General features: G+C 37.6%; 1 protein-coding gene across 1 annotated transcript in view; it reads right to left on the reverse strand.

Annotated features, from left to right (window-relative positions):
- Window positions 1-890: 890 nt before the first annotated feature.
- Window positions 891-15,213, reverse strand: part of LOC109919326 (insulin receptor substrate 2-A) — a 69,423-nt gene continuing 55,100 nt past the window's right edge. Inside the window, exon 2 of the mRNA XM_048605002.1 lies at window positions 891-8,268. Within this exon, the coding sequence (XP_048460959.1) occupies window positions 8,264-8,268 (5 nt within the window). The 3' untranslated portion in view covers window positions 891-8,263. The remainder of the gene's footprint in view (window positions 8,269-15,213) is intronic.

Here is a 15,213-nt window from a genome sequence, read left to right on the forward strand (position 1 = left end):
GCAAGATATATTGATATTAAAGGCAGTCCAGAAAACATTCTCTAGTCTGATCTCAGACATGGAGGGCTGTCTTAAAAGTGGAGGTTGGCCCTGCTCCTATTGGAGAATGAAACACAAGCATACTGAAGCTTACAAAATTCTTAGGGGACTTGACAGAGTAGATGCAGAAAATAGATTCTCCCTCAAGAGAAAACAAAGACCAGAGGGCGTAATATCCGAATAAGGTGTTGTCCATTTAAGACCATGAGGAAGAATTTCTTCTCTCAGCGGCAGTGAATTTGTAGAATCCTTTACCAAAGAGGGCTGTAGAGGCTAAGTCATTAGTTAAATTCAGGTAGAGACAGAGATTTTTAATCAGAAAGGGAATCAAGAGTTACACTGAATAAGGCAAAAAAGTGGAGTCAGATCAGCTATAAATCACATTGAACGATGAAGCAGACTCAACAGCTGTATGGCCCATTTCTAATCCCTAGTTTTATCATAACAAGGTGGAGAAACCGGTCTAATGCCCAGATAGTGAAAATGACCAATATAAGAACGCCCATTTCTTTTTGCACGTTATTTTGCTGCAGAATATTTAGAACTTTGTTGAGTTAAGTCCAGACATGTATGATGAAGTTTCAATGCTTTACACAATTGCATCATAAAATGAGAGTTTTGACCTTACCTACGTCAGAGATGGAGAGGTTTTTGCTATGAAACAAATAAAGGATGGATATTAACAACTGACCAGGGCATATAGAAGACTATCCAGAGCTACCCATTGTACAAACTGTTACAGTTGACTCGTGTTCTTATCATGAGGGGTTTGGGAAAAGTTACCCTTTTCACCTTCAACTATGGAAATTGTGAAAATGAAATCAATGTAGAAATGAACAAAACATGGTCAATTGGCAATAACATGAACACAATTTTATTGCATGTAGCTCTATGGAAAGCATTTGTGATAAATATAAACACTATACAGAACTCTAAGCCAGTCTCCCATTCACATACATGGTGGATTAACATTAAACTGCTAAACAATATTTACAGTGGAAGACACAGCAAGATAAAATTAGATATTTTAAACCTTCTGTCATGTGTGGTGCAGGAACTGCAATATATAGAGCATCAACCGTCTGCTTTTCTGTACAGCCAAAAAAACTATGTCCATTTGTCAAATTAATTTACAGAAGGAATATAATTGTTCCACCTTTGTTTTTCTTTACTATACAGCAGCATACTATTGTCTGGAAGATGCAACTTTTACTTTGCATGAGATGAGGAAAGGTACCTGCACGTGGAATCGTGGAAAGGAATTCTCCGCTTCCACCTCTCCGCCAATGGTTCGTAATTATCCTTTTTTCCCAAATTAAGCATATTTTGTAGCAGTGACAGTAATTTGGTGAATCACTTCTGAATAATGACCTGGTGATTACTGAGATTTGTACTTCATTCCTCTCCATATCTCCCACTTGCTTTTCCACAGTGTATGTGTAATTTCCAACCATAATGGAAAGAAAAGGGACAATGAAAGTTTCCTTTTCATCACAATTTTGAGAACTACTGATCAATATGAAAAAAGGATGCAAAATATTTATCAAAGTCCAATCAAACCAACAAGTTTCTAACTTCATCATTTACACTTTTTCCCTTAACATAGAAGCAGGTACCTGCCCTCATTTGTTTTCACGTTGCCTTCCACTACCAATTTTCTTTTAAGAAATAATTTCTTCTGTACTTATCAAATGATATGTAAATTCTTACCCAGAAATAGACTTCCAGCACAATACTGAATAATTTAGTAACTCATAAGCTACAAATAGATCAAGAAAAAAAATTGCATATTGTGTATGCCATACCCATTTAGCCATAAGTTGGCTTTTGAGGTTACTGTATAAAATCATAACACAGGTAGTCAGTGCTCAGTTTCGTACACTAGTTGCCTTCAGTACCTAGGTGTTTATTAGCTAAACTGCATGATGATGCTGGTAGTCCTGTTTCAGCATACGTTGACTATTTCTTAACTATCAAAAAGAACCAAAAAAAATTAGTACCAAAATGTACCAGTCTAGATAGATCTGCTACATTTTTCATTCAGTACCTACTGGTACCAGTATATTATCTCTAGCCATACTAAATTTAGGAGACTATATAGGTTTCAAAATCCTCAAGTTAGAACTATTGTGGGCTTACAGTGAATGCGTAGCGTGAACCCCATGAATCACCCTCCAACCTTTTTTTTTGAAAACCAGTAAAGACCTCTTAACAGTGTGGTATTCCTATCTCTATTATTCCAGATTCATGCAGTATCTGGTGTCTATAATTATCACTGAATCACAAAGTACTCATTGGGATGGGTCAGTATCTAGAATGTGTACCTATTGCATTTCACATAATGCTGTCTGTGTTACGAAGCCAGCACGTACTTTCGTACCTTTGTTACTATTGGTACCATCTGCAGTCACTGGTACAAACCACAGAACTACATTATCTGGGTACAAGTCTACAATAGTTAATTGTACCAATATATTTCTGCAGAAGTTACCAGTAACGTGATGCAGAGAAAATAACAATCAACTTTGTTGCACTACTTTATAATTATGACAACCAGCTTTATTACCTCTCACGAACATAGGTCTGTCTATATCATGCAGCCTCATCACAGTCTCAAAATTATTTAGTACATACATCATGTGTGGCTAGGAGTTTAAGAAAGTAAACAAGTGTCAGGGTACTGCAGTATTGAAACTTTTCTCAAGTATGATATCATCCTTACTGGTCAATTAAATGTGGCCATATTTAATATACAATAATATGAATTCCTTATTGATGCATATCATCTTTACAACATTTTTAATAGGTTGAAGCTCAAATGGGAAAAGTGGTCGATGATCAACTTTCTATTCCAAGTTGTGGCCAAGACATAATTTTGTTTCTTTCAACAGTTGTGCTGTTTATGATTTGTAGTAAGTGATTTTTCTTTTTAATTCCGAAGTTGTGGACTTAAAAGAATTGTGCAGACTGGCAGTGTAACACAGGCCAAGGAAATTGCTTGAAATATCCAAAATGTCCTAATGGAGAAGTTGCTGCAATTAACCTACTTTCAGACTATTCCACCTACTGACCGTAAAAGGTGTGATCAGCAGCGATTAGTTTGAGTTCACAAAATCATCAATGTTAGAAAATAGATACATTAAAATCATCTGCTTTAATCATTCACATGTGCCAATTTCAATGAAATGGAGGAGATATAAGCCATCTCAAAGAAATCCTGAAAAGAGAATTTTAAAATCACTGAACATAATAAAGACTCCAATCGGAGTACCCATTCAAAGAGTGCATTCCCATTTAAACTGTAAAGCTTGGTACGGCAAACTTTAATAGGACGTTATAATAATAATCACTGAGGAAGATGAAGGTGAAAATAGTTAAATATTTCTGAAAGTATCCCCACATGAAAACTTATTACAATCAGAGTACTGAAATTGGGGAAGAGACGGGTGCACATGTAGAATAATTCAAAGTGTAGCCAAAATACCATTAGAAATTGGTGACAGTAGAGTTGAATGGCTGAAGAAACCATTTCACTTTAATGATCACTTATTTTAGATTATCTCTTGCAATAAATATTGTTGCATCAAAATTTGATTGATGGTATTTTGAAACATGCCTCACTACAGAAAGCCACCAAACCAGTTAACTGTCTCAATAGATATCAGGCTATCAATACAGTCTGAACAATACTGTAACTATTGTAATAAAGGCAGATAAATTAAGATAGCCAATTCTCTGCATGCAAATGGAATAGAAACCAGTTACTTAATCCCTTGCCAATCACCCAAATAGTTTTCTACATAATATTTATTTAAATATTGTCTTCCTTCCTAACTACTATTCTCAAATAAAGGGAGCAAGCAAGCAGGGAAATGCATGCATTATATGTAGTACTAAGGTGCAAAAAGAACCCAACAGATTTCCACTTTTGCCTTACTCTACATCTGGGGGAAGTGATTCAGTTTACCAGGCATTCAATGCAGCATCTGACAGCAAGACCATGAACCCCCAGTGGAGCTGGGTGGGTAAGTCGGGGGATATACAATATTAAAAAGATAAGCAAACTAAGTTCCTATAACTTTGTGGCATGATAAACTGACTTATCTTTCACCATGAGTAGTCAGCATCTCAAACCCTCCCTTGTATGTCCTCCCCTCCCAATTAGGATTGGCGTTCATTATAACTGAACAGTATTTCAAAATGAAACTAGCCTATTGACAGCAAGGATTATGATACAAACAATTGAACATGGTGTTCAAACAGAAAATATTGGAAACACTCTAGGTCTGGCAGTATCTGTGGAAACGGAAACTAAGTTAATGCTTCAGATTATGGCCTTTCATCACAGCTGGGAATTCCTAGAACTGCAAGAGCTTTTACTAGGTGAAACGGGGTAAGAGTAGGAAAATAATCAAAAAAAGAATGTCTGTGATAAGGTAGAAAGATAAGAGACCAAGTGCCAAAAATATTTGTGGGGAAGAACCAAAGAGAGTGGTAATGGAACAAAAAGATGGATCCAGATCAGTGGCGAATTGCAGAATAGTGAAGAGGTATGACTGAAAACAAGAATAAGAGATTTGACACTTGCAAAGTAAAGGAAACAAAATGGGAGGCAGGATTATATTCCATAATTCAGACTGCAATCACAGCCTCCCATTTGGTTCCTTCTCTTTTCATGTGCTTATCTTCCCCTATAACCTATTGTTTCAGCTTTGTTCCATCAATTCTCTAATTAGTTTCTTGTAAATAGGCCTAGCCTTTTGAAATTTCCCACCCTTCTCCCATATCACTTCGAAGTTTTATTGTTCAAACTTTCCTAGTGTGGATTGAAATGTCACAACCTGTAATGTTAACTGCATTTCTATATCCGCAGATGTTGTCAGACCTGCTGTTTCAGAATTTGCAGGTATTTCAGATTTCCAGCATTTCAGTACTTTGCTTACGGAGAAGTATTTATTTGTTGCATACCGGACTTTGTGAAACCAGGAGTCAGATTTCCATTAAGCTTTCCCAACTCAACAAAGGTGTCTTTAAATGAGTCATTGACCACAATTCTCTTGTTATAGGGAGGCAGGGGCAGGGTGAGTCAGATCTATCCCTTTGGAAGCAGGCTGTTTAGAAGGCCTGCCTTGCTTCTCTGGGATTTCATTTTATCAAAACTTATTAGGCCCTCCAGCTCTCCCCCTCACTTTGCCATGTGACCCTACATCCTCCATGACCACTCACTTAGTACACACTACAGAACTAATGAGACATATAATGGCAAGTCTTAAAGTACACTAACAAAAAGCACCCATTCAGAAATCTGCTTTGAAAAAAACTGTTGTGCTTGCAAATAGAAATAACAGAAATTTTACCTTATTTCACACTTAACTTTATCCAAATAAACCAATATTGAAAGAAATAATTCACAAGAAAGAAAAAGTTGGCTGTCTTTTAATCAAAGCAGACTCCACTTCGACCTGTGAAAACAGACCCCTGCTGAACTAATCAAATACTAAGCCTTAGATTTAGCTAGGCATTCATAATGCAGCCATCTATGAACTGTATTATCAGGAACAAATGGCCAGGTATCCATTTTTCCAGATGAGTGTGCAGAATGCAGAGGAAACATGGGTAAGACCTTCTAATCATATCTTTCAAAACAGTTCCAGAATCCAGATTATGGTTTAACAAGTCTGCTGACGGGCTGAGAACCACATGTCCTTGAGAAACTAGCCCAACTTCATGAAAAAAATTTCAAAGGTGTCGGGTGGGGTGGAGGAGGACGAGGACGAGAAAGATGTCTGTGCTTTCAATGGAGCCAGTCAGGGCTGGTGGTGAATCCTGTACCAACAAAACTACCAGACTGCTAATATCTAAAATGTCCCATCCACAATTTTTAAAACCCTTTGGAAACAGACCGGCTCTGCTAAAATCTAGCCCTGTAGCTTTTGAGAACTTGGATTAATTTGATTTTCAAAATTTTTATACGATTTTACAGAAACCACACTTAAAATGCTGGATGATTTTTGTACATACAAACTAGAAGTTTACAAATAACAGTGCAAAATGAATACTACACCCAACAGCTTGGATTAATTTGTACTTGGTGGGAGCTTTACTGATTGCTTACATACGAACATTAGTGTACCTTTGAAAAGCAGCCAGGGGATTTCATATTTCCTTATAGTTCAACACACTAAAGGGCAGCACCGTAGTCCATGATCTTCATAAAAATAAACATCATGTCTCAATGATACAGGAGCATGAATGATAGGAAAACTTTTTTTTTTAGTCATTAACTCAAAATAGATCTATTAAATGTGATATGAAATATTTTACAAGTTATGACCAAATAAGCAACATCTAGTACCTTCTGAAAAACAGAAGTTTTAAAAAGTGGGATTTTCTCTATTGGACACAGCATATCATTTATGATTCAATTCAGAACAGTCCATTTAAGTAGTGTTTCAATTAAACTCGGGCACTGCTGATTGGCTTTCTTAAGCAGTATTTGAAAGCTACAACAGAATTTGGGTGAAATTTTATTTGCAAACAAAATTAATTCCCCTTATCTAGAATAAATATAGTCCATTGTGCACAAGTACTTAATCTGTACTATTCCTTTCTCAGAATACATACATATAAATGCTCAAGTCTTCTCACATCTTTTAGTTTTAAACATATAGAAGTATTTTCTGCAGCTTCAGCTGCCCAAAACTACACCCAATGTAAAAGGAAATGCACCTTTAAAATGGCTAGCTACTGTTTCTGACAAAAAAAACAAAAATGACATCTCTCACACACTGATCAAATTTAGTCTTTGAGATGTACATTGTGAGCAAACAGAATGAAGGGGATATGGAAAAGAAAAATCATATTGATGGATTTTTGGCATCATTCACTCTGCAGCTGTGCAGAAGAGGACATGGAGATGTATCAATGAAATCACAAATACAATGTGTCACAAAAGTTAATTAACCCTACAAAGGACATTCCAACGAACAATTATTAATGATCAAATTTTAAAGTCATGTTCAAATGATCACTTCTGGGAGAATAAAATTTGTATATCCAAGTGAGGATAAATTCTACCTGTGAGGTGCTGGGTAGTTGGGAATACTGAAAGTGGATTTTCATTTGCATTTAGATAATGCCAATGTAGATCAGGAGCCAACAAACTTGGTTTTTAATGCAAAATTAAGTAGCTTCTTAAACAGAAAATAAGTATCTTGTAAAATGAAATTCACCAAGGCATAAAAGTGGCAGTGAATGTGTCAAATATTTAATAAATGAAACTTGAATACCAATATTTTTTGTCATTTGAAACTGGCCTGTAAAAATGTAAACTTTGTGTCAGCCTATGCTGTATTCACACTAGAGGTTTAACAATTTGGCCTACTTGGCTGCTGGCCTCAAGAATTGCAACATGACCGCTTGAAACTTACCACAAGTTAAAGAAAGCAATGAACTATGTACACCCTTCTGAAAAGCTGGTTAAATACTTCAGGGCTCTGCTCAATTACCCCACAATTGGAAAACCAATATGCAATACAGGTACTTAAAGGGCTAATAAACCCACTAGTCCTTTGTAAGGGTTAATTTTAAAATTGCTACCACTCCAAAATACTTCAATCTGGATACAGAGCAAAACAGGATATATTTAAAAGTACGCCATGGGATAGAGATGTTCCGTGATTGGTTGCAACATTGTATACAAACCACTCGTGAAACACTTTTCATGCTCCATCAGGGTTGGGTAGCAGTGACACCAATTGATTACCTTTATAGCACTAGTCAAAATAAAAGCTCATTATTGTTTGACCTGGGGAACATTTTAAAGGTGATTTTTAGCAGGTATTTTTATGAACAGCTGTATTGGAAAAAAACATTTAAATGTTACTTGTTTACATGCAATTGAATTGAAAACACTTCAGTAAATAGGTTCACTTTAGCTATGGCTCTTTTTCTTTTTTGCTCAGCTGAAACTTGCAGGAAGTGGTGTCTTTGTTGAAGGAAGTACCAAAAAGGCAGCAATTTGTGTTTCTCTTGAGATTCATGTTGGCTTTTCCCACTCGTCCTCATGGGAAATAGGTCTGTGTGTATTCTTGCAATAAGGTGACTGTTTCAGACAGTACCAATTCCATCTAGCGAGTTCTAAAACTGCATGGTAGGTACCATGGAAAAAAGGTGCATTCAGCCCTTTCCTCTGTGGACACGGATTTAAACCACGTTGATGTATTTAGTCTGCAGGAAACAGAATATTTATATAGTTAAAATTTAATACTAAAAATGTAAGTATAGTAGCAAACTCTGCTTTGTTCAATTCAATATTCTAGTCTAATTTGAATATCAAACATATTCCAGGTATGATCAATTCCATGAAAATCTAAAATCTCTGAGTAACATTATTCCAACGCAAATTGGGCAAGAGAGTGATTACAAAGCGCTGCTCAGTAAGTGCAGTCTGTTCTTTGTTTTATTTTCAAAAATGAGTTTTTGCAAAATCTTACTTGTGTTAAAGAACAGAAAATACTTGCCTTCTTTTGAAGCAGAACATTTACATTATTTTCCCATGTTATGAAACTACCTTGCAGGTGTTACACACTAGTGACCCAGGATAACTCTTTCCAAGCCTTTACAATTATATGATTGCTATTAGGTATCAACACCTCTTATCCCTGACACAACATATCTACACTTGAACCCAGTATCCTGGCTCAGGTTAAGTTGCACGCGCTTCAGAAATCTGTGATTTTAAAAAACCCTCCAAAACAGGTTGATTAGAAAATATCTAGCTACCCTTGTTATGGACCAGACTGAACTCAAAATATATTGAGAGAGCTTAGACCCTAATGTTTTCTTATTTTAAAGGCAAGTGCCAGGTGTTGCATTCTGATTGCAAATCGACTGGTCAAACAACCAGATTTGAAGCAAAACACACTTATTATTCATGCACTATTGTTAAAATACAACAAAAGAAGAATTTGGAATAACTTAGCTCTACTGGAAAATGTAACAGAATAATCGATTATTTAACTACTAAACAGTAACTGTTCCAATATAGCAACATCCAATAACCACACCCTTGGCAAAGGCAAATTCTGTAAAATAGATTGGAGAATTGCCTGAGACAATCAGGAGGAAAAGCATCGAGAGAAAACAGAGAGAAAGTAGCAAGAGATGTATTTCAGCTTCCAAACCCAACTTCAAGACTCTAGCAACTGCTGCAGAAAAACAAACTAAAATTCCTGGCTCTCAGGGAGCTTGATCCCACGCATTCATGCGGCTTCTATTGTTACTTTATTGGACTCAAATAGACAACTTTGTACCTCTGTTTTAAAACCTCTCTTCAAATAAGAAAAAGGACAAAATCCACCTCTCAAAGCCATAGTATTGTCACACACTTATCCTAAAATGTTTTATGCTTACATTCTCAGTCCTAGTTCTTTCCTAATGGTATTAACTATTACTTTAACATTATGGGCATCAGAAACAATTTTTCAACCTCAAAGCTTACAGACAAAACTTGGACAGTATCAGACTTCTTGAGCTTGAAAGGCATTAAATCCACACTGATCAAGGGTGGAAAAGGCATATTTGATTTTCCACCTAATATATTCACATTAAAGCCAATTATAACACTGCATCCAACATGAATAGTACACACACTCAAATCTGAACTCCAGATCTTACTGCCACATGCGGTGGGCTTCAGTGCCTCTACAGTACACAATACAATTTCTCAAGGAGTTATGAACAGTTAACGCAAACAGTAGTTTTACATATCCAACTGTGACCAGAAAATACTGTCTGGCTTCATGCCCCTGCGCCACTGCCTCAAGGACTATTCTTGTCCCATTCATTAACTTGATCAAGGAAAAGTAAGACAAGGTCAGCTTCTGCTTGAATATAGACCTCTGTGCTACCATTCTTGACTCATTATTTGCCTATAAAGTAAAATTTGCTAGCTCAGCAGTTCTGGATGAACAACGATGCCGCCAACTAAAGATTGTGGGAGAAGAAAAAAAAAATGTTTTTGGCTTCCAATGCAATCTCTATACCTTTCCTGCTGATTCTACTATTCACCTGCAACCGTCTCAAATTCAGCCGCTCTTCACAACATAACAGATTTATGTCCTGAAGAGTCACTGGACTCAAAACATTAACTCCGATTTCTCTCCACAGATGTTGCCAGACTTGCTGATGCATTCTAGCAATTTCTATTTTTGTTTCAGATTTCCAGTATCTGCAGTTCTTCCAGTTTTTTTACACAACAGATTTAAACCTCAGTTGAACTGCTGATCTCCCATTCTCTATCACAAATACTGATTAGTTCCTCATCCATAACATTGTGCCTCTATTATGATGATGAACATTCATCTATACCTTTGAAATAATCTAGTCTGAAGGAAACAATGTTCTCAGTCAACCTTGCAGCCTCTGGTCTCAATACACCGCAGTCCATTCATAACAACTTCTGGTATCCTATCCTGTTTCAATTCCAATCACCTATGGTTCCTTCACCTTGCTGACCAATTGTAGACTTCAGGTCCCTCAATGTCTCAAACTTAGAAGTGTCATTAATTTGCAAAAATATGTTCAAGGCCTTGCCTCCTGCAACCACCCAGTTCATTACTTTAACCGCCCCCACTGGTACATTTACGCCAGAACACTTTTTGTGCAACTTCTATTTTGTCACACCACTGGTTGCCATTTCATTAAACACCTAGTCTTCACACTCTTGAATTCCTCCCTAAACCTCTTCATCTCCCTCTCCTACAATCACTGATGAATTGTTTAATCATAATACACAAGATAAACTGCAATTTAGTTTAATGTGTATGAGTGTTTTTGCCTTTCCCCTTCAACAATTGAAAAGCCCATAGTTATATAATTCCCAATCAAACATTGAAAATGTATTATTTTTATAACTTTACAATTTAAAGGAACATTAAAAAATACTCAAATGTTCTGCAGTGCCCTATATATTTTAATTAGCCATTTGATACAGACAGATAAGGGTTTCATGGAGGCTCTGCGAGGCCTAGCAAGTTGTCTCGCACAATTGTCCACAAATCCAATGCAGTAATTACATACGTCTTCATGGCATCCCTCTCATCTGATACCAGCCAAACTATCAGTCATTGCAACCAGAGAACTTTGAATAGACTGACAACCCTGGTGCTGGTACCGGTACCATCTTCAAAAGACCACAGCACATCTGGGCTTGTACCATCAGTCCATAGCCACCGTGCATGGTTCATGGCATTTTCCCCAGACTTGGCAGGTGAGGGGAAATTAGCCACCTGCTTTACGAACAAGGACCTGGAGGTCCTGTTGGATCACTTGTTACAGAGACAGGACTGGTAGTGGAGGCAGTAACACCAGACCTTGACAGCCAGGTCTGAGGTTACCATCCAGCGCAGTGCAGTCTCGGCCACTTGGAAGAATGCCCGGTGTGTAAGAATAAGGTCAATAACCTTCTAAACTCTGCCAGGGTATGACCACCTCCTCCTCTTTGTGACAGTATACTTACTCTCTCTCCCTGCTACTACAGCCATCTCCCACCAAGACTCATAGTCCACTATTCAAATATTTGCATGCAACATCCTTTGGTCACTTGCTTTCCCCAACCCCAAACCGTCCCCATGCTACTAACACCAAGCACCCTCTATATTACCTACTCACTCACATGGGACACCTTATTATCTTTGCCCCCAACTACACTAGCTGTTCCACACACATTTGTCCACAGACTCTGTCTGAAGCACAAAAATATGGCCATTTGGCCCATATGTCAAAAATGTGACTACGTTAATCCTATTTTCTAGGTCTTGGCTCAGAAATGCGAGAAAGTATCTAAATACTGCTTAAATATTATGAGGTTTTCTAACTAAGCTACAGTTTTAGGCAATAAATTCCAGACTCCCACCACACTAACAGAAAAAAGTCTCCACTGTCCTTTTGGTCTTCTACCTCTTACCTTAAATCTATGCACCATTTATTGACCCCTCTACTAATGGAAAATTGCCTTCATTCATCCTATTTATCCCCATCACAATCGTACACAACCATATTAAGTCCTCGCTGAACATTTGCTGCTCCAAAGAAAGCAAACCCAGTCTACTCAACCTTTCCTCATTGGGCTTTAGGGTCTGAGCAATCAGTATCCTGGTAAATCTCCTCTGCAACTTTTCTTGCACAATGAAATCACACCTATCATGTGGTGACCAAAACAGCATGCACCATTTCAACTGTAGCCTAAACAGTGTTTTACACAGTTCCACCATAACCTGCCAGCTCATAATTCAATGCCTCACCTAATAAACCCAGCATCCCATATGTATTCTTAGCCACCTTAATTACTTTTGCAACCTTCAGGATCTATAGATATGGATAAAGGTCCTACCATTCATAGTGCAGCCCCTTGCCTTGTTAGTCGTTTCCAAGCAGATTACATCTCACTTTCCCATTTGTCACTGCTCTGTCCACCTGACCAGTCCATTGATATCCACCTATAATTTAAGGCTATCCTGATCCTTTTTACCACCTTATCAATCTTCATGCCATCTGAAAACTTCTTGATCATATCCCTTATGTGCCATCAACATTTCCAAACATTATGAATTAGAATTCCATCATCTGCCCTGGCAGGATTCGAGCCCAACTCCCCAGAACATGAGCTGAGTTTCTGGATTAATAGGTCTAGTGATAATACCACTATGCCATTGTCTCCCTGGGGGCCACTCAGCCCCTTGAGCCTTCTCTGCCTTTCAACTAATGTCATGACTGATTTGATCACTCCACATTCCCTCTCATCCTCAATAACCTTTCATTCCTTGGCTTATCAAGACTTTATCTACCTCTGCCTTAAAAGTACTCAAGATCTCTGCTTCCACCATCACAACCATCTGGGGGGAAAAAAAAATTCTCCTTACTTGTCTTAAATGAGTGACTGCTCATTTTGAAACAGTGACCCCCCAATGCCTAGATTCTTCCACAAGAGGAAACTTTTTCACATTGACCCTGTCAAACACCTCAGAATCTCATGATCCAGTCTTATCTCTTACTTTTCTAAACTCCAGATGATACAATTCAGCCTTTCCTCATAAAATAAGCAACCCATTCTAGATATTAGTCTAGTAAGCCTTCCCAGAACGACTTCCAATGCACCTGCATACTTGTATTAATAAGGAGGCCAACAATGTACACGGTACTTTAGATGTGCTCTATATAACTGAAGTATAACATCCTTATATTTTTATTCAATTTGACTCATAATAAATAACAACATTGTTAACTTCCCAAATTACTTGCTGTGCCTGCTCACTAACCTTTAGCAGTTTATATTTCATCTGAGAAGGAAGCACCCTGCAACTTTCAGGTCTCTAAGTAAAAATTTAGTAAACCACTAAGTTATCTATTAATTTTTTTTCTTATTTCCATGACATGGCAGAGCTACCTATTTCCAAACATGCCAACGCACAGAATAGTATATATAAACAGTCTTCATTCAACAAGTTAAGGACTAATCCTGCACTACATCATCACCTCCATCCCTAAATTTCAACTTCTGCTAAGGTATACTTTTATTTACAATGATAAAACTATGCAAAGTCCTGCAATTGTTGAAATGAATCTTATAGCAGTGAAATGTATTAAAACAGACAAAATATAAACACGCTATGTTGGCAATTAATAACAGTTAAACATTATCTAGTTGTATCTTTGATCTTCATATAGAAGACAGGCTAAATCTGTAAAAACTGTTTCTTAAACCACTGGCCATATTTCTGACTTATATAATACAGGTCTTCAAGTCCATAAATAGGACTTTAAAATCGAAGCAAGCATTTCTTCAATTAGCCTTTTGCTCCTATAATTTGCTTTGTTCCCACTTTTTTGACTTTTTAAGAGGCTTAGAATTCAGCCGTCTAGTTAAAAGATTAATAAGGTAGTTGACTTAGGAACGATTATCAATTGCTTAACCTCAAGCCTGAATAGGGCCTCAGTAGGGTTGATCACTACTGAAGCTGAACTAATGTTAAACATCTCAGTTTACCTCAGCTCTATTTAAAAGAGGACCTGTTGAAAACACACAAGTAAGCTGTGCATGGTCAGGAAGGCGAGATCACATCTGGAGTGAGACACAGCTGAGTGAGTATATAGTTCAGAGAATTTTGAGGCAGTGTGGGAATTCAGTGCAGAGGGGAAGAGGTGTTTTTTTTGTTTGCATTTTTGGTTCAGTTTGTAAGGTCTTTTACAGAATAAATTGAAGCTCAGGATTGGGAGCCCAAAACAAACGAAAGAATGACACCGCAGGAAAACCCGCAAGTTCATTGGTTGGTAACTGCTATGAACTTGACTATTACAAGTTACTTCCTTATTGAAGGTAAATAAGGGAAACATTTACATGTTAAAAATTAAGTAACCAGTAGAAATTTTTTAAAAATCAAATTAAGAATCAGTTAAATAGAAATATAGGGCCAGGCAACGTGTTGTACCTGTGTGATGTGGAAGCTGGTGGACCCCACTGTCATTCATAGTAACCACATCTGCAGCAACTATTGGTGCTTGATGAGCTGGACTCTCAACTTTGAACACTTTATCATATCAGGGAGGGGGAAGAGTTATCTGAATGCTGTTGTTTTAGGAGGCTGTCATACCTTTTAGATTAACTACCTCTAATTCAGTCAGTGGTCAGGGACAGGAGATTGCAACTGAGCAAGGCAGGTCAAGGGATCCAGGAGATAATGCTGAAGGAGCCCTCATACTTATCTTAACAGGTGTCAAAGTTTTGCTCCCTGTGTGGATGAAAGTGGGCTGTAGAGGGATGAGGAAACTGACCATAGCAACGTAGTTGAGGGAATCTTTCAAGCAGAAAAAATAAGAAATGTAGCTGTTATCAGGGATAGTATAGTCAGGGGAATAGACACTGTACTCTTATGGCCAGGATTGAGAGTCATGAAGGCTGTGTTACCTGTCTGGTGCCTGGGTTCAGGATATCTCAACTGGGCTGCAGAAAAACTTGCAGGGAAGAGAGAAAAGTCCAGTTATCGTGGTCCACGTACGTACCAACGATACAAGTAAAAAGAGGCTCTGCTGAGGGAATATGAACAGTTAGGGGCTAAATTAGAAAGTAGGACCAAAAAGGTGGTAATCTCCAGATTATTACCTGAGCCACAAGAA

The sequence above is a fragment of the Rhincodon typus genome, chromosome 14 (genome assembly GCF_021869965.1).
Source record: "Rhincodon typus isolate 14 chromosome 14, sRhiTyp1.1, whole genome shotgun sequence".
NCBI lineage: Eukaryota > Metazoa > Chordata > Chondrichthyes > Orectolobiformes > Rhincodontidae > Rhincodon > Rhincodon typus.